The sequence below is a fragment of the Anoplolepis gracilipes genome, chromosome 3, assembly GCF_047496725.1.
Source record: "Anoplolepis gracilipes chromosome 3, ASM4749672v1, whole genome shotgun sequence".
In the NCBI taxonomy this organism is placed as follows: domain Eukaryota; kingdom Metazoa; phylum Arthropoda; class Insecta; order Hymenoptera; family Formicidae; genus Anoplolepis; species Anoplolepis gracilipes.
In genome coordinates, this window is record NC_132972.1 from 197,833 (window position 1) to 222,713 (window position 24,881).

The 24,881-nt window shown below is 28.8% G+C and overlaps 3 protein-coding genes across 8 annotated transcripts; 1 reads left to right on the forward strand and 2 right to left on the reverse strand.

The window, feature by feature from the left end:
• Window positions 1–4,207: 4,207 nt before the first annotated feature.
• LOC140663536 (uncharacterized) lies at window positions 4,208–10,679 on the reverse strand. Its single transcript, XM_072887763.1, has 4 exons — window positions 10,580–10,679; window positions 6,938–7,018; window positions 4,517–4,655; window positions 4,208–4,376 (listed from the first exon to the last, which is right to left on the reverse strand). The coding sequence occupies exons 1-4, from the start codon at window positions 10,677–10,679 to the stop codon at window positions 4,331–4,333; spliced, it is 366 nt and encodes a 121-aa protein (XP_072743864.1). The 3' UTR covers window positions 4,208–4,330.
• A 5,239-nt stretch (window positions 10,680–15,918) lies between these two features.
• On the forward strand, window positions 15,919–18,120 carry LOC140663652 (cytochrome c oxidase assembly protein COX18, mitochondrial). 2 transcript variants are annotated; one of them, XM_072887944.1, is made up of 6 exons: window positions 15,919–16,690; window positions 16,967–17,104; window positions 17,210–17,357; window positions 17,439–17,560; window positions 17,656–17,766; window positions 17,841–18,120. In XM_072887944.1, exons 1-6 carry the CDS (start codon window positions 16,130–16,132, stop codon window positions 18,018–18,020), a joined length of 1,260 nt encoding a protein of 419 aa, XP_072744045.1. In that variant the 5' UTR covers window positions 15,919–16,129; the 3' UTR covers window positions 18,021–18,120. The 2 variants fall into 2 exon arrangements, with proteins under 2 accessions (XP_072744045.1, XP_072744047.1); XM_072887946.1 differs by having other exon boundaries at window positions 17,656–17,734; window positions 17,841–18,005.
• Window positions 18,121–18,701: 581 nt separating this feature from the next.
• On the reverse strand, window positions 18,702–23,956 carry LOC140664020 (very long chain fatty acid elongase 7-like). 5 transcript variants are annotated; one of them, XM_072888708.1, is made up of 7 exons: window positions 23,303–23,465; window positions 22,378–22,471; window positions 21,279–21,469; window positions 21,106–21,180; window positions 20,939–20,992; window positions 20,424–20,666; window positions 18,702–20,220 (listed from the first exon to the last, which is right to left on the reverse strand). In XM_072888708.1, the coding sequence occupies exons 2-7, from the start codon at window positions 22,436–22,438 to the stop codon at window positions 20,044–20,046; spliced, it is 801 nt and encodes a 266-aa protein (XP_072744809.1). In that variant the 5' UTR covers window positions 22,439–22,471; window positions 23,303–23,465; the 3' UTR covers window positions 18,702–20,043. The 5 variants fall into 5 exon arrangements, with proteins under 5 accessions (XP_072744809.1, XP_072744808.1, XP_072744805.1 ...); XM_072888707.1 differs by lacking the exon at window positions 23,303–23,465 and adding an exon at window positions 22,964–23,209 and having other exon boundaries at window positions 22,446–22,471; XM_072888704.1 differs by having other exon boundaries at window positions 18,703–20,220; window positions 23,161–23,956.
• Window positions 23,957–24,881: the final 925 nt, after the last annotated feature.

A 24,881-nucleotide genomic window follows, 5' to 3' on the forward strand; every position in this document is an offset into this window, starting at 1 on the left:
TTTTATTTATTTTTACTAGTTTAAAAGATATAATGTATTGAAATTTATATATTTTTTTATGAATATGATGGGTGGATACACTTTACTTTGTACAGAAAATTGTTGATCAATACAAAACGGTGTAATTAATCAATAATATTATATATGCAATATATACAATAAGATTTTATTCTGTCCTTTCGACATTATTTCGATTTAATTTTATTTAAAAAATTTTTCCACATTTATTAACTAAAATCTTGACATTAGATTTGTAATAATCTCCCCAAGTTATGTTTCTCTTTTTCAATTTCTTATTTTGGTGAAGCGATAAATAAATTCATGCGAGTACGTTTTTAATACAATAGTAGCAATGCATAATTGCAAATATCCGAAATATTATATAACTGTTATTCTATTTTCTGGACGCATTTTTCATCAAAGATTATTCGAGTTAATGGCAAGCAATAGTCTCCAAGTATTGTGTACAATGTCGAATAGGCAAAGATTCTCTATAGGAAAAATTTCTCTTACTTATTGTTAATGCATGAGCAGCAAGAACCCGTAATTTTTGAGACAAAGAAGAATTTCGCACAAATATTTACGCTTTACATCTAATACGGATTCTTAAAGGCTTTCGTCCCTTATAAAATAGATATTGATACATCTTTAAGGAAACATATATTTATATATGTATGTTTGTCACTTGTATATAGAGCAACATTTTCCTGTGCTGTTGTGTGTGTGTGTGTGTGTGTGTGTGTGTGTGTGTGTGTGTGTGTGTGTGTGTGTGTGTGTGTGTGTGTGTGTGTGTGAGATGTAATTGTTATACTTCTATGTTGATGTTATACAATTATTGGACCATGTTTTCACGTAAAATAATACTACATTTTATTCCGTATTTCACTTTCGTGAGTAGATCCCACGACCACCCGAATTGAGCCCGCATCTTGACATCCGCCGGTCTACCATTTAGCAATAATTTACTCGTCGCACGGCCATGGAATAGCGTCGAAAAAGGCCTCGCGGAGTGAACGGTGTGGTCGTTGATACCGCAATGATGATCCGAGTCCCACGGGTATATTGTTGTCCAATGACATGTTCGTATTTACACATCGCACGTCGAAATTGCGCGCCGACGGCGTAAATGCACCCGTATGAGACCCAGAACTGGCGTGAATAATACCGATAAGTATGTTTTTCTTTTCTTCAGAACCTACCGACCGCTCTTGAAATGAGAGTGCTTTGATTCAATAACAAACAGCTAATCTCGTTTGAGATGATGAGATTAATTTTAATGCATTTGAGATATTATAAGAAGAGGGAAACATCTGTGTTTTCACTCATGGTTTCATTATTGCTTAATCGTTCTCATTTTTTACACTTGAAAAGTATATCGACGTATCATCCATACATTTATAAATGTATTTATTTATTTAAAAAAATCAATAGTAGAATAATGATATTTTTTCATCTTGAAACATTATGCTATCGTACTATTATATATGCATATGTATATTATATGTATACATATTGTATATGTATACATATAACGTAAATATAATTTTGCCGAAAGCTTGTTAAATAATCTTTTGCTTGTGTGCCTCATATTTCTCTATCATTTATCTATTTTACTATATGTATATATAAATGTATATTAATAGATATATAATTTTCTCTATAAATACATAGAAATGATAAGTTTTATTCTTGCATGCGATATCTTGCAATATTTATAATTTTATAAAAACAGAAATTTAATTTATTACTTATTCTTGTAAAAATATTATAAAATGTTTCAAATTTTGATAGACAATAAAATTTTTAATTTAGTGCGTAATAAAAAATATTACAATTTAATTTTGCACACTTTTATATTACTTAAAAATTTTTCAAAATATCAAAATACAAATTTTTCTCTTTTTTTAATTTTAATTTTTTAACATCTATTTTTAATATTCTAAACAATCAGATATTATTTTCTTTTAAAATTATTTTATCTATTGTTTTGTTGAAAACGTCTCTCTTAAACCTCTAACATAAATAAGAAATTATTTCTTTACTAGATATCTATTTGAAGCAAAAATGATGGAAGAGTTCAATTTCTACATAAAATAAACCTAAATAGAAATCCTTTAGAATCCACAAAATGTAAAAAAATTAAAGTTAAAAATAGGAGCAAAATTTCGACTCGGATATTCTTTATAGTTGTTTAAAAAGCTCAAAAGGAATGTAATGAAGGAAAAAAATTGAAGAATTATAAACGTATACACACATACAAGAAATAAGTTTTGTCACACATAACAAAACTGAAATCAGTTTTTCTTTTCAATATCCTTAAAATATTTTTTTTACATTATTCCTAAAAATCTTTTGTCATCTCAACAGTACCATCTTTTGCTTAAAGAGCGTTTACCCCTTTGCGACGATCAAAAAACTGCATTTATCTTGTCGCGTAATCCTACCTTTTCGTGAAAAAAAATTCTGGCATTCGAAATTTATCAATTGCTTCTTATGAGCCACGGAAGCCGCCGTCAGTCTTGTCGCTATTTCTTCCAGAGCACCGCGAGAAAAGGTATTATTCAGGATGGTAGACATTGACGGATTCGTCGGGCGAGTGGTATTAATGTGTAGAACCTGAAAAATCGACGGATTAGTTTGTAAACCCTTGTGAATTCGACGCGGTTTCATCCATTCTTTCGAATCGAGTTTTATCCACTATACCACCTCATAGTTGTTTAGATTTTACACACACACTATATATATATATATATATATTTTCTATATATATATATATATATATATATTCTTTCTCTAAGAATATTACACATTACAATAATTATCATGACCTAAAAAATAAGAGTTACATTTTAATATACAAGTGAGTCGATAACTTTTTGTGTGTCATACTTGTAAAATTCTTAAAATTTATCATTTTTTAAATCTATAATATAAGATAGAAATGTGAAAACTTTTATTCTAAAATTAAAATATCACGTTTCTCTCTATATACACCACTTTTTATAGAAAAAAAAATAGATTTTAGATAGATTCATATTGTGCGCTTATAGCAAAGAAATTTTCAATAAAATAACTGAAATGACAGGAGAAATTTTCTTTTTATAATAAACAAATTAATGAACGAAATTGTGTGAAAAATGCATTTAGAAGTACTTATTATTTAATTTATAACCGTAAAATTTCCAAATTTGTATCTATTATCTCTTACTTACGTCATTCTTGTGATACGTGCACGAGACAACATTAAACGCGTGCTGTGAAGAGTATTCAATAGTCTCTTAAACCAGCTAACCGAGATGAGAGTTTCAGGTCTGCTACCGAAATCGGTTAGTGACCCGAATAACCTGAATTTTACGGATATGCCAAACGTTACTATTATTCTTCTTCTATCGTGTGTCCTTAGTTCCATTTTCTCTCTTTCTTTGTGTCTCGTGTGGAATATCAAAGAGCTACTGAATTATTTGATTTTGCCCTTTTGAGTAGAGATTTACGAAATGTTTTTAAATTAGTTAACGAGTACAAATAAATTTCTTATATAGAAATATGTTCATTGTCAAACAAAATAGAAAAAGAAACAAAAGGAGAGATAAACTGATTCTCTCGTTTCGAGAATACAAGAGATCGAAAATTTTTCTGTGTAAAAAAAAGGACTTCCAAATAGATGCCAACCAGGTCACCATCGAACACCACAATAATCTTTTAGTTCATAATGGTACCAGGGAGTAAAATTCTTTGGATATTTTTGCCCAAATACCTAAATTTTTACTGCCTTACAATAAATCAATTACTATTGAAATGTTACAGAGGCTATTCTTCTTTCTGACTTTGAAAACTCTATTCTTGTTTGTCCTGTTTGAATAACATCTTGACTTTTTGCCACGTGAAAACTTTTGCACGCAAACATAATTTATATATTTATATTTAGTTTATGTCAAATATTATGAGTACACACATAAATTACCTAGAATCTCAACAGGAAGAGGAAATAACACAGAATAAATAAATGTAACGCTGAAATATTTTTTAAAAATCGTTAGAAAAGAATGCATATGACATTAATATAACTTACATATATATATATATATATATATATATATATACATATATATATGTAATTAATGAAATTTACATATTTCTTACTATATTACATACTATATTTATTCTTTGTATAATGCAGATAAAAACTATGCGTATTAATAAGATAAAATTATATGTTAACAATTACTAAATGTGTTTCTTTGAATGAAAATAGCTTCTTTGATCCATCCTGAGAATCATTTTCTGAATTAATATATATATGTATAATACAGTCGGAGACGTTACGACAGTCTTAGGCGCCCCTAAGCTGGAATTCGTTTTCGCGTCCCAAAGTAAAGCTGCAAAGATAAATAAAAAAAAAATTGATTATTGTATAAACCTAAAGGTCAACATTTCGCATTTTTGGAAACTTAAAAATTATTGACGCTTGAGACCTGTCAAAATTTTGCGCCTTACGCTAAAGCGTAACTATACGTACCCTATTACAACGCCTCCGAATAGAGCATCTAAATTTTTAAACACATCCATCTTCGTCTTTCCTTGCAACTTCTCCGACACGTCTACGAAATCTTCAGTATTTTTTGCATCGGCCATCATTTCCAAGTCATGTATAATACCTGCAAACACAATGTAGTGTATTTGTCTCTTAAATAGGGCTGCTTTTAATTTTAATTGCAGGTACTTTTGTAGCACAGCTTATCAAAATCAGTATATTCGTCAAGATTTTCAGATATGAATTTAATAAAAATCATTATTTTTTAATTTTAGTTTCATTTGTGAACAAATGTTCAAAGAATAATATAAATCGATAGCTGAAGATGAATAAACAGACATTTGATATTCCACCTGCAGTTTATTTCACAAATTAGTTTTTAATCCTCTTGTCTAAATATTCTATGCAAATTAAAAACTTGATAAGTTATATTAGTAAGAAGCACAAAATTCATTCTGCACATATACATATAAACAGTTATTTAGTTTTAAATATATTTTCAACAAAATAATTAAAACATTTTTCATAAGACTAAACATTACTATTAAAATATCGTTTAGTTTATTATTGTCATTTAAAAAAAAATGTTATATTGTTAATCCAACAATTATTATGATTTAAAACATAGAATTCGTTAGATTCGTATTTGTAAACGTCAGTACGTTCACTCATTAAATGTCTTCACTAGTTTATCGAATTGTATTCTTCCACTGATTTAACTAGACTTTGTTTCACACATTAAACATATTGTTCCTCTGAGGATTAAACATATTTTTCCTTACACAGACGAGCATATAAAATCGCTTAGCTTTTAGAAGATATGACATCTGAGGCTGGGTATACACCTAACGAAGGAACACCGAACAAACAGCGAAGGCGAACGTTTCTTTTCAATTACCTTTTTTATGTATTGTATTAAAATCTGAATTTACTATAGCGAACATCGAATGCTAGTATTCGGCAATCAAGAAAAGGAACAAACAACTTATGAAAGCGAACGCGAATGTTCGTTTCCACGTTTGTTCGCTAATGTATACCCACCCTTATGTATATACGTAATCATAAACTACACTACATTCTCGTTGACAAATTGACTACACTTGATTTTGAGTATAAAGTCTACTAGTATAGTTTATATAAGTCATTAAATAAGATTACATAGTGCCAAGAATAGAATCGTGTTACTTATGTCACCATATAAAAATACAGGGCATCTTGTATCAAACGTAACGCACAATAAAACAAAATTTAAAATCGAATGAATCGAAAGGAAAATATTGTTTTCTCGAAGGAAAAATCTTAGTCGAGCTCGATCGCGATTGATTGTGCTTCGTAAATTATAAGGCTACTCGTGCAAGCCATTTTTTCAAAGGACCTAAGCCGCAGCCGAACTGCCACGATGGACTGTCATATAACTTTTAGATGACAAATAAAGTGGCTACTGGTTGCTCGGTTGGAGTCTCTTTATTGTACTTATAACGATACGCTTGTCTAGTCTTTCGAAAACGAGAACACTTTATGGACGTCGCGCGTGCGGTGAGCTAGGGATAGTTTTAACTGTACCACAACTTTATAAACAGAGATAGAAAGCTTTTACCGCTAGTTTCGAATATTCGACAAATATATACGACAAAATAACTAATAAAAAATTATTCACCCTTGTTTTTTTTTTCTTTGTTTTACAAAGATTTATTGTCAGTCTTATTGTTAGCGTCTGTGGGTTTTACGTTATTCTTACGCAATTACCGTTCGTGGTTTTCAATAGAAGTCTATGTATTATAAACGGCATTTTCATTTTTTGTTGGCGTTGGTTTTTATGAGTTAGAAGGTTGAGAAAACTTTTGTAAGTTTTATTCTATTGATTACCGAATTCTTTCGATCGTGATCGCTAGTTTTATAATTTTTTTTTTGCAAAGATGGAGTTTATGCGTAAAAATTTACAAGTTCTAAAAGCATAAGATATCAAATCATTGATAAGTAACATTTTAATATGTGTTAATAAATTATATTGTTATATCACACACTTGTACGAGTCTAACAAATGATTTTACAATGCAGTTTAATAGTGCGCATAGGCATCGCACTGATCACATATAAATATATCATACATAAGTTTCAGATTTCTATCAAAGTTGTTTATTTTATAATAGTATCGTATCACCGCGATAAATCAAATGTAATATATATATGTAATATATATATTATGCATTCGATATGTTATAGAATGATTCAAGTTGCTTTATTAATTTTATAAAAGTTGTATGGTACAAATCAAATGTTAAATATATATTTTTTCATTTTCCTACAAAAAGTAAAGTAAAAAAAAAACTACTTATCGGGCTCTTTTTCTCATATTTGCTAATCTTTACATGTGAAATTTTTTTTGCTCCTAAAAATTATACTTGCCTGGTCTGTTTGCATGTTTCTCTCGAAACGAGGTGAAAAAGGATATGGAGCCACTTCGGAGCCATAAGCCAAGCGCGTGACCTGAAGCCATCAAAATAGATATGATGGTACGTGTTTAAATCAATTCTAGAAAAGAACCATAATTTTAAAAGCTCAGCAGGGCTCAAAGGACCACTAGGTACAACAAAAGTTTTATAGTAAATAAAGGCACGACCTATCAGCAGGGAGTGTGTCGTGCACACGACATAACATGGCATAAAATCAATGTCGTGTGCGCATCCCCTTCTCAAAAAAAAAAAAAAAAAAAAAAAAAAAAAAAATCTAAATTAGTGTAAGAAAGTTGCTGAAGAAAGTTTGACCGAGATACATTTCGTTGATAGTATCGATGGACCACCCAGTTTTCATATAAACAGAGAGAAAGAGAGAAAAAGAAAGAAAGTTCTGTTAAGATATTTTATTTTTACTCTAGCAAATGTGTAAAAATATTTATAACGTATTTTTAAATTACAAATAATATAAAATCTAGCAGTATATTTTTTATAATTTTTTTTTATTAATATGATAACACTAATTTATATTATAGAAAAGCAATGAAATATGCATATACAATACAATATGTATTATTATATATGTAATTACGTGATGGTTATAATTATTTAATTATGTTTTTTTACATACGCAACAAAACAGGATTGCTCATTTTTATTTTATTATTATGATTTTTTTCCAACACGTATCTTATTGTTAGTTGCTTGAGAAAGTAAGAGATGGATCTATCTTGTCGCATGATTTCGCCGTACATACACGTAAATAACAATAAACTGAGTAATAATTATTAATATTTTCATACGTCGTGCAAAAGTGCGATAATGAATTATTAATTATGTGATTATTATTAATCATCTTTTAATATTAAGCTTCGCGCGAGAGGCCTTGCAGATGCTCGGTTGACTTGTGTGTTAAATCAAGTTAAGAATTTATATAAAACACTGTATACGTCACACATAGAACAAATGATCGACAAAGGGCGGATGTGACATAAAACGGTTATATAAAACAGATGTTAGGAAGGAAGCCCCTTGGTACCCTACGCTGAGCTCTCGCGAGCACAGCGAAGCCTCTACGAGAAATCTTTACATATGCATGGACCACTAGTGATACCGTATAAAATCAACGAGCTAGGCAATAACATGAGTGTGACCAAGAGGGAGGAGGAGGAAGAGAAAGGTTTCTTTTCTTGAGTCATGTCATAACATTCATATGATTATGAGCAAGTCAAATTTTGATAATATAAGATTTATCAGAAAAGATTGTTAAATTTGGATTTCGAATCATAATGACAATTGTATAATACATATTTTATGTGGTATGTGTATTATGGAGTTGTATATTTCTTTTTTTTTTATTAATCATTATATTAAAAAAAAAGAAAAATAGAAAAAATAAAATATGCATATACTTTCCAAATAAACCACATATACATATATGTTTTTCTTTTATACGAAATCTTTAACAGTTTCATGAGATCAGTTACTATTACATGTTTGAAAAGAAAGAATTAGAATGATCTTTCTTTACGTGAAACTTAATCATCTACAAACATTTCTGACTTAGAATTTATCAGTTACGGCTATGTAGTGCAAACAGGAAAATACAATACGTGACAATAAAGTAGACAGTAAAAGAGAACTTTCACCTTGAGACTATTGACCTTGAGATCTTGAGAACTTAGGAAATGCCAATTTAAGAAAGATTTAAGTACATGTTAAAAAGAAATATTCGACGGGATAACAAAACAAGGGGATTTGTTTGACAACTAACTTATAGAGCTATTATACGGTTAAACCAAAATATTGTAAACATACTTGCTTTTCTTTTCTTTGAAAGTACTATTGTGTATCTAATTTTGTTTGCTAACAAGGTAACCACTATTTTGATTAGAAGCTTTTGCCGAGACTACAGATTTTACAGGAAATGTTTGCCAATGATTGTTTAAGATAAAAACTTGCGATACAAACAATAAAAGTTATTGTCTGATTATTTGTTTTTGTATTTAGTATTATGAGATATCTTTAGGATTTTTAATAATTACTGTGATGGCCATATTTCAAAAAAACCTTGTAGTCATAAAACCTCGCATAAATAACTTTTTCATAATTTTGATATTGACTTACATTTTGATAAACGACTTAAATTTGCAATATAAATTGATGACGCAAAGATTTGAATTATGAATTTATCGTTTTATCGTTCAATGGCAGGTTGTAAGAAAAGTGTTTTATTTGTTTTTTCCGAAAATTTTTTTCTATTGTCATGAAACAGCAAGATTTAACACTCTTTCTCATTTGATGATAAACATGGAGTGTTTATACATTGACATTAATGATTTCTCTTACTACTCCAAAAATCGAATCGAAATAAAATTTTATTTTAATCAAATAAAATGTTCCAATGTAAATATTCTCTAAGAATTGTACAAAATATTAAATTATGTTTGTTATAATATTTTATTATTTTTTTTAATAGTATTTTAAAGAAACAATGTTTGTTTTGTGCATATTTTTAGTATTTTTTTTTTGTTACAATTTTAAATAATAATAATAATAAATATTGTTAATTTTATTCTTTTTGATCCAGAATATTTTGATTTTGTTTTAAACAGATAAGAGCAACATACATGTATTAAACAGTAAACATGAGAGATTTCATAATAATTCGCAAGCTTGAATAATTTATCAAACATATGTATCTGCTTTTCCGCACTCAAAAGAATGATCTTGCAACTTCAACAAAAATTTTCTAGGTGTAAAAAATTAACTGAAACAGATAAATTATTAGTAAATACTGTGATACTGCATATATTTTGTACTTGATCAATTTAAATGACACAGACAGAATTTGTATCTGTACTATTAGTGTAATTTAGACAGAAAATATTTCCGCGATGCCTATCTTTAAGGCCTATTCTCAAGGACAATTATATTTGTGATTAATATTTGGCAATGGGATTTAAATTTTCTAGAGGTATTGCTAGAATATTGGTATAAATATAAATTCTATACGTGACATACAATATTCTAACAGATCAAAAAGGAGCGATGAATTTTAATTGAGACATCTAGAAATCTATCTACATTAGCAAAATATTTTTTTGAGTGAATGAGATACTCCTGTCGTGATATTATGTCTCAAATAAGTGTGGAAATATATCTTATAAAATCTGTATCGGGAGAATAGTTTTTAATGTGCAAATTAAGTATATATTTTGCAAAAACTTTGTGTTATTTTATAAATACACATATAAGCAGAAATTTATTAACGTTAACAAATATCCCAATTTTTATTACGTAAGGACTAATTATAATTATAAATTTTTTTAAAAAAAAAAAAAAGAAAAAGCTCATAAATCAAATACAAAATCTCTAAAGTTTCATTTCTGTATAAGTTTTAAAATTTTAAAATATTAAAGAAAACTATTAATTTATAAAGTGCTTTGATATCTCTTTTTGAAAAAATTGTATTCATATTCATATGAATAAAAAAGTTGATAGAAAAATAAAAATGACCAAATATCTCGTATCGCTGCTATTCTTCCGATAAATTTGCCGCACTTCCGCTTGTCCTATTTTATTTTGCGCTTACGATTGCAGATCAACTGACGTGTCGGCGAATCGTGGCTCCACACTGCGAGACTGTCAATTAGGAATCCGTCGGACGTTCCCAATATCTGCTGAATCGTCATTTCTCTCTGCGGCTGTTTGCAAAATGTCAAAGCTGATAGTCACGCGCAATCTCGAAATCTGTAATACTTACATGTTTCCTTATGCATGTGCTGTTTAACAGCACGTAAATATAAAAAATAGATAGCTCTGTTCAATTTGTTAAAAATGCTAGATAAAAATAACACAAAGTTAAAAAAAAAGAATTTAATAATTTTGCATTATCTTACATCATTTATACTTTTACATAATCTTGATTGCGAGTCTATTGAAAGATTGCGCGCAGATTGAATAAAAAGATATTACGCAAATCTATTTTGTCACAGGTAGCGATGATATTATTTAACAAACAAGCCGGATGGTGGACTTACGAGAGTACTATTACCGGTAATCCCCGCATCGTCTTTAGCCACGGTCACACGCGGTGCGAGCCTATTCACTGGTAATTAAGAGATTAGAGCCTGTTGCCTGACACTCTTCCTCTCTGTGTATTTCTCGTTCCTCTTCTCTCCTTTCTTAGTCCTTACGACGACTACATATGCGCGCTTCTTATCCCGATCGCGTTACAAAGCGAACACGAAACACCTTGCGCAAATAAATTTTTCGTGCAGTTCCTACAAATTCCTCTTGTTGCTCAGAAAAATAATTTATTTTGTATAGAGTGTATATTTTTATCAAATTAGAAAATAATTGTGAGCAATATATTACGTCATTTGGCGTGTATTCGTATAAATATTATAGGCAAATATAATTTTATTAATATGAATATCTTACTGGTACTATATAATTATTTAAAAAAAATATATAAATATTATGTGGTTACGTAATAAATTGTGATATTTCAAATTTTTTAATGCAAAACTTAATTGCGTTTTACTGTAGTATTTTTTACACTTTTATACTTTTATAGAATAAAAAAATTGTTTATAAGAAAATAAATATATATGCTATTCTATTTATACCCTTTTATATTTAGTCCATCATCAGCAGCAAGGTACATACGTATACACGAATCATTTGTATATGTGCCATATATGTATAATCATCAGTTTATATATTAAATTTTGCAATAAATAAATATCACAGCAATGGAGACTGTATCTAATATTTATTTTGGAAAAGCAGAAAAAATATTTTCAAATAAAAAATATTAATAGAATGTTTAATTTGTACGTCTTATATAGATAGAATATACATATAATACATGTATGTACAATAAAAAAATCTATTGTACATACATGTATCTAATTACAATACGTATATACTTAATCGCGCGATATTTAAAACTGTCAAAAGATGCTCTGTTGTTAAAATTTGCACGCATCAGTGGATGCTTTTTACATGAAGATCTTAGGTCGCAGAAATGACGAAAAAGCCGATTCCTCGATACCTGACAATCCAAAAGGTAGTACCGTCGATCTCTCGATCGATACAAACGAACGAGCACGCATGTATATGCGACCGTGCACGACGGTCAGGACACGTCTCGAATATTTTACCCCGGGAGTTTTTCCTCTTTAATTGATTCAATCGGCGAAAAACACGGCGAGACCGGCTTCAACCCCCTCGGGGGTTTGCGCCCTCTTCCCCGCCGCGTCATCCGCGCTTCCGACAGCCAACCGCTGTAACGAGACGCCAGAACCAACCCCCTTCCGAATAGAAACGCCAACCCCTCTTCGCGGTTAGTCTCTCGCCTGTTCCTTTTCCTCACTTACCCCTCATCGCGGTTATCCCACCCCGCGTTTCGACCCCTTTGTTCTTTCTGCTTATCGTCTCCTTTTCCTTCGATGTTTTCCTTCGCGCGCGAGCCCTTCTGTCTGTTCTTTCGTCGCGCAATTAAACGTTTATTACGCGTTTCCGATTCTGTATATTCCAATTTCTTTTCCAGTTTTTATTTTCTGTACAATTATGTTTCTACCTCTTGTTATCACTTTTCTGTTTCCAGTTATTTTATCTTCCGCACAATATATACGCTGCTTCTCATACAATTTTTTTCTTTAACTTTTCATATACAAAAAATTAGTTAACGAATTAAAATTATATTATATCAAAAGCGTAATAATTAATCTAAACACACATTTAGTCATAATAGTATTTTATTTTGTAATTTCCCCACTTTTGTCGCAATTTCTTTTAGCGATTAGCATTCTCTGTTGTTTTTTCTCTGTACTCGTATTAATTAATTCGAAAAGAGATTTATTTTATTTTTTAAATTATACATTTATTTATTTATTTAAATATTAATTATAAATTAATACTTAAATTTTCTTTATACTTTATTCTTTCTTATTTTATTTTATTTTTTCCCCATACACACTTTTCTCATAATGTACATCAAGTTTTCAATCTTGGTTTAATTCTTCTATTGGCAAAGTAACATTTTCAACTGTGTAGCATGCTATAATACGGAAACATTTATACACAGTCATCGAGAGAAAGAGAGAGAGAGAGAGAGAGAGAGAGAGAGAGAGAGAGAGAGAGAGCTGAATATATATATAGTTGTCATTTATGCGAAGCAGATCCTCTTCGCGGAGGGTGCGGGGCGCGCGTCGGCAAATGGAAATGGGTGGTTTGTATTACGAGACGAGCGGGGGAAGTTTCTGCAAGTGCGGCGGAAACTCTCGCGGATTTTCCGTTTGTTATTTTAATTAGAGCCTTCGGGGCCCGCTCGTAACGAGTGCTTGGCTCTCGTCCGCGTTTATTGTATCCTTCTGAAACGACGGTTGTGTGTCATATCGTCGGACTGGTACTGGTGGATCACGAAAATACGTATGCCAGCCTTCGTTTATTTATACCTTATTCCACGAAATAATAATCTTGTAATCTTATTACGGCGTTAATAAATCGCCGTGATTGTATCAAATTTTATTTGTAATTATAATTTTATAATTGTAATCGTAATCAATCGATGTCGAATTAATTTTTTAATAGAATTTTTTATATCTAATGAGAAAGTATCTTGCTAAAGTGTATAAACACAAGAAAAATAGAGTATAAATAAATTACTTTATTGAGAAATATACATATATGTCTGCGAGTATAAGTTATTATGTTACAGAAAGAAAATTCTTGCAAGAGATAAAACAAGGAACGCATATTTTACAATGTTTATTTTATGTGAATTATTTTTTAAACTCTCTTTCTTTTTATCTATTAAAAATTATATAATTTTTAATAGATAAAAAGAAAGAGAGATTATATAATTTTAATTATATAATTTTTAATAGATAAAAAGAAAGAGAATCTAGAAAAAAACAATGAAGGAACCGTTTTATTAGATTTTTCGTAGCGTCTCGTAAATAATTATCCTATTTTCTTCCGTATGAAGACTTTTCGCTTTCCACGTTGTCTTTTAAAACATCGTTAAAAAGAGTTCTAGCGTCGTAAAAGAATTCGTTAGTGTCGGTTTTTTACTTGGTTAGGAAAAAAGGGATAGATACTGTATTACGCCCTTTGTTAAAAATTTTTTCCCGTTATGCAAAAAATTGTAACGAACGGCACGTCGAGCACAATATTTTCCTGAATTCGGATGAATCGTTGGACAACTGTAAAAATCCGTTACTCAAAAACTTGACTTTCAATTTTTTGTGCATTAATCCTGTTGATTTCGGTACTTCCTTATACCGGTTTTTTTGATAGGTAAATCTTTAAGGGAAAAGTTTTTCACATCGCGCGCATTCTTTATGTAACTCGCGAGAAAAATGGAGTATTTTTTCCGAAACTTTTGCATTTTTTGTCCGTAAAAACATATTTCATTTTACATTCATACTCTTTTTTTTTTTTTTTTTTAATACACATACATACGAAAGACTGAAATATAGCTGTACCACGAGTTCTTTTAACGCTTATATAAAGATCAGAGCTAATATTGATAAAATAGCGCGCGGAATATTTTGAAATCCGATATTTTAATTTGTAAATAGAGCATATTATTCTCATTATTGTATTGTATTGACGTGACACTGAAGGGTACAGACGTGCCGCTTTTAATAACCCGGATACGGATGCCTCCACCTAGCAGTGTCGTATTCGGATCTAAGGGGTTCAGGCCGACATAATCCGCAAGATAATTCAGTTCCAGGTTTTCTAACCCCGTCATTGCGTATCCTGTTACCTCTCCTTTTGCGCCGTTTTCTTTCAACAGAAAAGCGAATAAGGAAAAGTATTGGTTGCATAGACATATGTTAAAAGTAGTCGCCGATTTTCGAAAAGGCTGTCCAATTTGATTTAAGATAGTATTTAGTTCTGTTTATTATATGTACATAAACATAAAAATAAAGAAAAGACATTAATTATATGTACGTTAATATAGATTTTTTATTTTTGTAGAGATATGATATATAATATGGAAAAAATACACATATGTATATATTAAAAAATATGTAATAATATATATATAACACATAAAGTATATAAAATGGCAATATATATATTATTTTATATACTAGGTTACTTAGGTTATATTTATTAATATTAACAATTTTGGCATAACCAAAGCCAATTTTTCCCATAACAAAAATTTAAAAAAGTATACAAGATATATTTTGTCATAAAAATATAAATTTTAGAAAATTGAATTTGAAAATTTTTAAATTATATATAAAGAGAAAAAAAGAAATTTTTAATTAAAATAAACTAAAGTTTTGCTGAAATAAAGAAATTTCTCGTCTGGTATTATATGTATATAATACATGTACATAAAAAGATGCTAATAATAATATATATTTTTAATGATAATTTATGTTTTAATACATTTTAATAATAATTAATGTTTATAGTATTTTATTATATATTTTTGTTAATCCTTGCCTTTCGGCTTTGGATGACTTCTAGCTTTTTACATTTCTTGCAATTGTGTATTGTGTGTGAACGTCTAACACATGATCTAAAGTATATAAAAAATATAACAAATAATAAACAAACTATAAATAACATAAAAAAGCATTATATAGACTGCTAAGCAACATTTTTACGATTAAAATAAAAAATAAGATCAAAGTTAAATTCAAAAATTAAAATCAAAATTGAAATTGCAATTAAAATTAATGTTTATAGTATATTTTATAGAAAGAGAAGGAGAGAAAATATAAAAGAATTACATATGTAATTTTATGAAAAAGTTGGATGGTAATGTGAACACAAATTAAACAGAGATAGATTTTACCGACAGTGTCGAAAGACGTTTGACTATGTAATTCTAAGTAATCTTCAAAATAAATGCAGATGGCAGTATTATACGAGGTTGCTGTTATATCATATAACCTCACTTTTATATTACAAATTACAATAGATACTTTGACACTTATTAATACTGTGCGAAAGTTTTCGCATGGAGTTGCATATATATTTTCAATCAGTAAATGTTCGTATTTTAAAAATAAAATTCTGTACAGTGTAAAATAAATAGATCTCACATCGATGTGTATTTTATATTTTTTTTGAGCAGTCACATTTGCTCCTACTAGTATTTACCATGCATTTGACAAAGTTGCAAAATGTTTTTTCCGGACGGTTTAAGCGAATCAGCATTAATGCCACTTATTATAATGGGTTATCGAATACATTATCTCATACGATATATAATAATTACAGTAAATCTTATTGTACAAACATTACTCAAGATTTAACTTTTTTCAATCGACAGTTGATGTTAAATAATGTCACAATTAGGCAATATAGTTCAAGAGAACAAAATAATTTTCACTATGTGTCTCAGTCTCAAATTGTTTCCAATGTAATTTTGCACAATAATAAAAAAGAAATACGCATGGGACGTAAAACTTATTACAATAATTTGAATTGTAACAGTATTAGATATTTTTCAAATGCTAGTGTTGATTCTATCGCTGAAAATCATGTCCCAATGCAATTCAGTGACATCTTTAGAACATTATCGGAGAGTGAATTTGTCAAAATTACACAAGATTCCTTATTATGGATGCATGACTATACAGGTTTGCCATGGTGGTCAGTTATTGTCCTTTCTACTATTATAATGAGGACAGCGATAACATTACCGCTATCTTTATATCAGGTAGAGTTAAAATATTCATATATATTTTTATTTATTTATTTATTTTTTAATTGTGATATATCTATCATTATCTGTGAATATTAATCTGAATCATAAAATAGTAAAAGAAAAAGTTAAAGACTTTAATTATATAACTATTAATAAATATTTTTTTATTATTTTCTATTTTGTATAAATTTATTTTGAAAATTGAAGTTCTTTTTATTTTATTATCAAATTTTATCTTAAAATGCAACTTTCACATTTATATGATATTTATAAGAATAACATTTTCAGCAATATATATTTGCAAAATTAGAAAATCTTAAGTATGAAATGGATGAAATAGTTAAAGAAATGAAAAAAGAGACATATTATGGGATACATAAATATAATTGGCCCGAAGAATATGCTAGACGTTTGTACAATCACTCGGTAGGTAATGTTTTATCTCTAATTTAATTTAAGTTTGCAAATTAACAATAGCATAAAACTTTCTATTATATTTGATCTTTAATATATTTACCATTTTTATTACAGCTGAAGAAACAATGGAATAAACTGATTGTTCGAGAAAATTGTCATCCAGTTAAAGCTAGCATATTGGTATTAGTGCAGATACCTTTATGGATATCATTGTCAATGTCTATTAGAAATTTATGTTATATGTTACCTAAACAGGATGCTGGTACATATGGCAATAATAATTGAATAAATTCTTAAATAAAATAGGAGAATTAATATGTTTCTTACATACTTTTCCAATTAGATGCTTATACCATTTGGCAAGAATTTACAACCGATGGATTTCTTTGGATTACAAATTTAACTGTAGCAGATTCTTTTATACTTCCCATAGCAATGGGATTATTTAATTTAGCTATTATAGAAGTAAGCTTCCTTAATGATTGGGATATCGTGAATGAAATTTTAAAAACTCGACTACTCTACTAAAAGCTTATTTTTATATAATTTTAATTTTGCAGATAAATTATATGAATAGAATAAAAGAGCTAAGAAAGTGGCAGCAATATTTGACCTATTTCTTCAGAATTGCTGCAATAGGTATGATCCTTGTTGCTATGTATGTACCGTCGGTAAGTTACGAAAAATTTTGTTACAAGAATAGTTTAATTATATTAAATAAGTAATTCTAAATATTTTTTTGCAGTGCCTGAGTTTATATTGGGCAACTAGCAGTGCATTTGGTCTTTTCCAAAATCTAGTCTTGTTATCTCCAAAATTACGTCGTTTCGCGAGAGTGCCAGTAACTACTTCCGAATCACCTCATCCGTACCAATTATTGCGTGAAAGGATGATATCTAGATGTTTGAAAAAAAGAGAAAAGTGAGAAAGAGAGTCGTTTCATCGAAAACATAAACATATTTTATCATGTTTTCCACGAATCAATCATTTGTACAAATATATGTATAAATTTTATAATATAATTTTTCTTGTATAAATCTGATTATAATTCTCTCTTCCTCTCCTTCTCATCCTTTTTTCTTTCTTTTCTTTTTTTTCTCACTTCTCTTTCATTCTCTCCTTCTCCTTCATTCTCTCTTTTTCCCTCTCTCTTTTCCCTCTGTCTAATGTAAATATATTTTATTGAGTTTTTTTAATTTATTAAAATGATTTGTAATAGGTATAAAGTAATATATATATATATATATATATATATATATATAATATATGAATAATTTTAAACATTTTAAATGTGTTAAAGATTAAATGTCAATCTAATTACAACATTCAAACGAATTGAGCGTTAAAATAATTGAATTGTATTAATAATTTTATAGCGTTCAAGAGCATCGACAAAGTACAATACTTCATCGATAAAGAAAACAAAGAATATGATACAAAGAAGTATAAATACTTAAAAGAATATAAACTAATACATACAATTTTTATCTAGTGTATTAATTATATATTATATATATAGTTTTGCAATATTTCAATATTCAAAGTTATAAAAATAACGAGCGGATACAAATAAAAAAAGCTGTTGATAAATAAAGTATAAACACTTATATAAATGTCAAAATATGCCTGTGTCTTTGTCTATTTAAAGATATTTTGACAATTATCATTTTTCTAAAAAATTTATTAACAACCTTTTTATGCTTGTATCAGCTCCTTATTTTTATATTTATCTCTATTTTTACTTATTTTCAGAATACAACATTTTTAACGATCAAATTTAACCAATGCATACTAACAGAATATGATTTAATAGCCTCTTGGAACTGCTAATTTTATATATTGGTTATACACACTTAAATCTGTTTTATAATATGTAATTTGATATGATTTTTTCTTTTTTGCTTTATATATGTATATTCAAACTTTTGAGAGTTTGTGTATCACGTCATGATATATTGCCGGTAAATTCTACGTGTCAGTTTGCAAATTTAAGCTTTTAGACTGCTTTTTTATAAATAGCATTTCAGAAATAAGTCTTTTATTGTAAAAATTGTGTGTATTAACATATGCGTTCTTGAAGTTATGTAAGTTACACAAATGGAACGTGTCGATGTTCGACAAGTTTAATCCGATGTAGTTTGTTCCGCCGACGAATGTTACTGATTTTGCCTTCCGTTTTAAATAAAAAAGTATCAGCGTTATTGTCTTTTTGTGATACTGTTCTTATTATGTATATTACGTATATATTTTACATACATTACATTTTATAATAGCTTATTGTTCGATGAATAAAAAAATCACTTTAAAATGACGAAAAAGGATTCAAAATGTAAATGTAATATGGAATTCGATCAGCCGCACTACAGCACACTAGTGCATATTAAAGAATTGCAAATATAATAGAATATTTAATGTAGTGGTAAATTTAATATAATTAACAATGAACGAAATCAACGCATGTGTTTTGAATTAGTATAATTTTAAAAACATAAATTCAGAATTCTAATTATTCTTAATTACTACCAAACTCCGCTTATATAATACATAATTTGCTCTCCACTGCCTGTACTACTTTTTAATTTAATCTTTTTTACAAGGAGAGTCTTGATACTAGTTAAAAATATTAAAATATGAAAACAATTAAAAAACCCATAACCTTGTAATTTCCAGCGTACAATTATCAAGATGTGACACTTAAATCCTCGATTTAATTAATAAATTTGCCATTACACATTGTAACATATGTTTTTAATTTTAGAAGTATATGACACAATTATTATTAGAAAATTGTTGCACTGTAAAGTTACAGTTATCCGATTACATTTTATCAGAATATATCTTAACATTTCATCAAAATATGTGCTTATTATTTAAAATTTTAGATATAAACAAATTTGAATATAAGTCCGCATTTTTTCAAAAAATATTTACAAGCTCACTTTTGATTATTAGGCCGTTTTAGTCTTATATTTTTTTCGATAAAAATCGCTGAACAAATAAATAAAGATTATTGCCTTTAGTATGAGGAGGTAGGTCAGAAACTTTGGTGTTCGGCATTCCATGGTCAATATATTAGGAAAAATAATTATTAGTACCTCGTAAATTAACCATATTCCAAATTGTATCTGAAATTTATGAAGAAAATTTCATTAACTAATTTTTTTTATTAAACTTACAAATTAATTAAAAGAAATAAAATAAAAAATTGTCTAAAATATATAAGATGTTACAAATCTTATTTTAAAGATGTAATCTCATGATTCTATTGACAGATCGAGAAAATGACATAATGCTGAATAATTTGTTTAATATTTTGAAAGGTAATTACCAGCTGACTTTGGGTCACACATTTTTTCCACCAGAGATATTTTTTATACTTGGAGCCAAGTGCCGCGATGAAATAATAACTGTACATAATAATGTGGACTGCGGAATTCAGGGTAAATACGACGATAGTTTGTTCTCCAGGTAGGTATTTCAAGCAGTACCATGAGAAAATAACTGTTATGCTGTGGTGATATATATGAAGAAAAGACACTTGATCTTGCTTTTTTCTCAAAACGAAGAATATCTTCAAAAGCAAAACATTAGTTTAGGAGTTACAGTTTTCTTATAGATCTTTTTTATCTTGTCCTAATATTTTTTGTATTTCAAAATAAACTTTGTTATGATTGCTTTTGTCGGATAAATGATGAAACAATGGTAATTTTTGAATGATAGCGGAAGCACAAAAACACGAATGCAAATTGTCTTCCAAAATCTTTGTGAATCAATTAATACATATTAAACGTCCTAATTATTAAAATATTAGTTAATTTTATTTGTATATAAATATTTTCTTACCGTGTCCAGGAGTTCGGTCAATTTTCCGAAAAAATACCACCATCCACTTGTTAACTATTTGTCCGAAACATATACATAATATTGTTAAAATTATGCATAATAATTATCGAAAAATGTTAAAATTTAATTTAGTTTACAATTGTTGAAAATTACGAAAAAATACCTACCCCGGTATATTTGATTTCTGTATCATATAATGAATTGTATTCATCAGAAAACATCTTAATAATGATATTCAATCCCTGAAATAAGTAAATAATTTTTATAGATTAATTTGTATTAAATTTTACAATTTAGTACACATTTAATGATAAAAATGTGGAATCAGAATTAAATTTACCATAGATGTTATCCCGATACTGAAAAATACTTGAATCATATTATGTAAGATCATAATAGTTCTTAGTTGAAAAGCAGGTCTTTTTTCCATCATTTTTGGTCCAACTTTCAACACAAATATTAAATATGTGATGTAAATACATAACATATAAGTCGGAGAATCCATAAAAAGCCAGGTGTTTAATACTGGATCTGTCATAGAAGAAAATATATTTCATCTAATTTGGGAAAGTTATAAGGAAAGTCAGAAAACAGGTCGAAAATTATAATAGTATCTATACAATATAGATATTATATAATTTGTTATATTTTATGAACAAATTCTTACATAAGTAAAGAAAAAAGTAGACAATAAAGAATCAATGCGGATATAGGGCGCGTGAAGTATTTTCCAACCAATAATTCAGATCATGTTTCATTAGACGTTTCAGGTTCGTTTTAAGCCTTCTTCAGTAATTTATAGTGACTATAAACAATAAAACAATCTTATAAAAAACCGAAACATCTAATAAAACATGATCTGAATTATTAGTTGGAAAATACTTCACGTCCTACATCCGCTTTGGTTCTTTATTGCCTATTTTCTTTCTTTATATATTACTCTGTAATATTTAGAGTCTTTACTTGAGTTATTTATCTTATCTATTTATAAATTTTAAATAATTTTTAAAACTAATGAATTATTTAAGGAGGTGATTTAAATGGGCTGATATTGGCCAAAAAAGTGTGACGTAACGTAAAGTGTATGTAAATAACACTTTTTGAGCAAAAATCAATTTTAGCCATCCTCTTTTGAAATATTTATTATTTTGATTAAATAACAAGTATATTTTATAATTTTATTATTTTTATATATATGTCTGTTAGAATTGTATCCAGATAATGAAGATATTAGATTGCAATTCACGTTTAAATTAATTATGTATAAGTTATTAATGCAAAAGTATCAATTCATTCATTTGCTATTTATAAGCGCTATAATTTAAATTTATCTTAAATCAGATAATGGAAATTGATGTTATTTCGTTCAAAAGATTTGTCATGAATAAAAGAGATTTTTTTTTCAAAGTTCACTTTCTTTATAGTGTTAATAAATTTACCTTTAATATTTTTTGAAATTTCAGTATAATTTGTGACTATGTATTGTAAAAAACTCTCCATGACGTACCGTTCAGTAGTAAGTGATGGAATTGTCTGAAATATAAATAAATATACAGGGTCCGCCACCAAAATCCGGACAAATTTAAATTTGAATTTCCTATCTTATTTAACTTTGGCGGGGGGTCGTTGTTATCGTTACGTCAATTCAAATTGTTTCAATAAACGTGCATAATCTCAAAATGTCCGAACAAATAAGATCGAGTGCGGAATATAACCGAAGAGCGGCGATAATAGAAAATCTTCGCGCTGGACATTCTCAGACCGAGTATATTCGGTTTTTCGGTTACCCAAGATCGACTGTATATGATGTTGCGGCTAAATTTTTTGCTTCGGATAAGTCCACAGAAGGTTCTGCAAACCCGACGAGGAAGAGGCACTCAAAAGAAAAGTCTGTAAGAACTCCAGAAATTATCGCAAAGGCTCAACAGCACATTTTAGAGGACCCTGGGCAGTCTCTGACAAAAATAGCTAGAACTTTGGATGTGAGTGACACTACAATGCGTCGAATTGCTGAAGAGGACCTACGTTATAAATCCTATGTAATAAAAGTTCGCCAAATGCTTTCCGAGACTGCTAAAATGAAGAGAGTTGCTCGCTGTCACTTGCTTCTGAATTCGCTGAAAAACGAAGCTGCGAGACGCATAAAGTTCTTTTCGGACGAGAAAATTTTTTCTGTCGATGCCAAGTAAACCGAATTTAAGAATGATCGTTGGCTCGCTCACGATACTGATGAAGTCCCCGTAATAGCTAGGACGAAATTCCCGGCCTCTGTTCACGTCCTAGGCGTCGTCTCTAGTGAGGGTCACATTATGCCGCCACATTTCTTTAAAAAGCACGAAACTGTTACAAAAGAAGTTTATTTACACGTTCTGACGAATGTTGTGAAGCCGTGAATAGATACTGTGGTCCCCGCAAGACTACGTCTTTCAGCAGGACGGCGTACCTGTGCACACGAGTCACTTGGTTCAAAAATGGTTGTCGGACAACCTTGACATGTTTTGGTCTAAAAAATTCTGGTCTTTGAATAATTCAGATTTGAATCTGTTGGGCTATTTCGTGTGGAGCGTTGTTGACCAACAAAGCGAGACATCCTAACATGACCTTTCTCCAAGCGGCTATTAAGGAGGCGTTCACAAATGTGGACAAGGCTGTATTGCAGAGAGCGTGCCAGCGCTTTAGGCCAAAGGATCAAAGCAATTATCGATGCAAAAGGCGGTTTTATAGAATAATTTTATTCTAAAAGAATGTCATTATGAATGTGTAAAAAGTTTTTCCCTAATTCTTACATTTTGATAAATAAAATTTTGCTTAAACAAATTATTCATTTTGTCCGGATTTTGGTGGCGGACCCTGTATATTTTTTTACATGAAGTAAAATATAACATAGCGAAAGTTTTTTTTACACTTTTTATACTTGGTTCTTTTTTCTCATTATTTCATATCTTCCTCATTATTTTATACTGTAGAATTAAAAGAAAACGTAGGCGAGAAAAAAAAATATTAGAATTCTCTTCTTTTTCGTTTTTCTTCTGCTAAAGTAACTAAAAATGACCTAAATCTTATTTTTAATAGCTACTCAAACTTTGTTTTTTGCAACATATTTCTTTCTCTCTTTGTAACACATTCTTAATATAACTATTCCACATATAAGACGAATATATTAAAAGAAATTAATTTTTTACTTTTTTATAATAAAAAATATCTCACAAAAGAATCTCTCAAACTCAAAAATTTTTGTTTTAATGAAATTTTATACACATGTAGGACACTACATGACTACATTTATATATAGAGCGGCTTTCTTTCGATATATTATATATCTCGGAAACTATTTCTTTAATTTTTGGCTATTACACTCTTATAACTTTTTAATAACTTTTTATATAGAATATATACATATATTATAATGTTGTCAAATACACTCTGTGAGCTTACAATAAAGTGAAACAAAAATTAAGAAGTAATTGTACATTATTATATAATGCGACGAAAATCAAGGGTAAACAAAGTTATGGTGGAGGCTTCGTTTTTTTTTACTTCTAAATATTTGAAAATTCGCGTAAAAGGTGCCTGAAGTACGATAATCCGCCGATCTCTGACGTGTGTTGGCTACGTCGATAGAAATTAAATTAGATTTATTAATATTAGCGTATTAGACTTAAATTATACGGCTAAAGAGAGACACAAGTAAAAAAATGTTGAAACGTCCCATTTATGCCTATTCAAGATACTTTGACAATTATTTACGTTAAAAAAAACAAATAATTGTTAAAATATTTTTAACAGATCTAAATGAGACGTTTCGATACTTTTACTTGTGTGTTCTGTAGTCATGTATATATACGTATATATATATATATATATATATATATATATATATAAAATAAAAAAGGAAATACATGTCGAATGAACTAAATAATGTTAAAATGACAGTTAAACGATG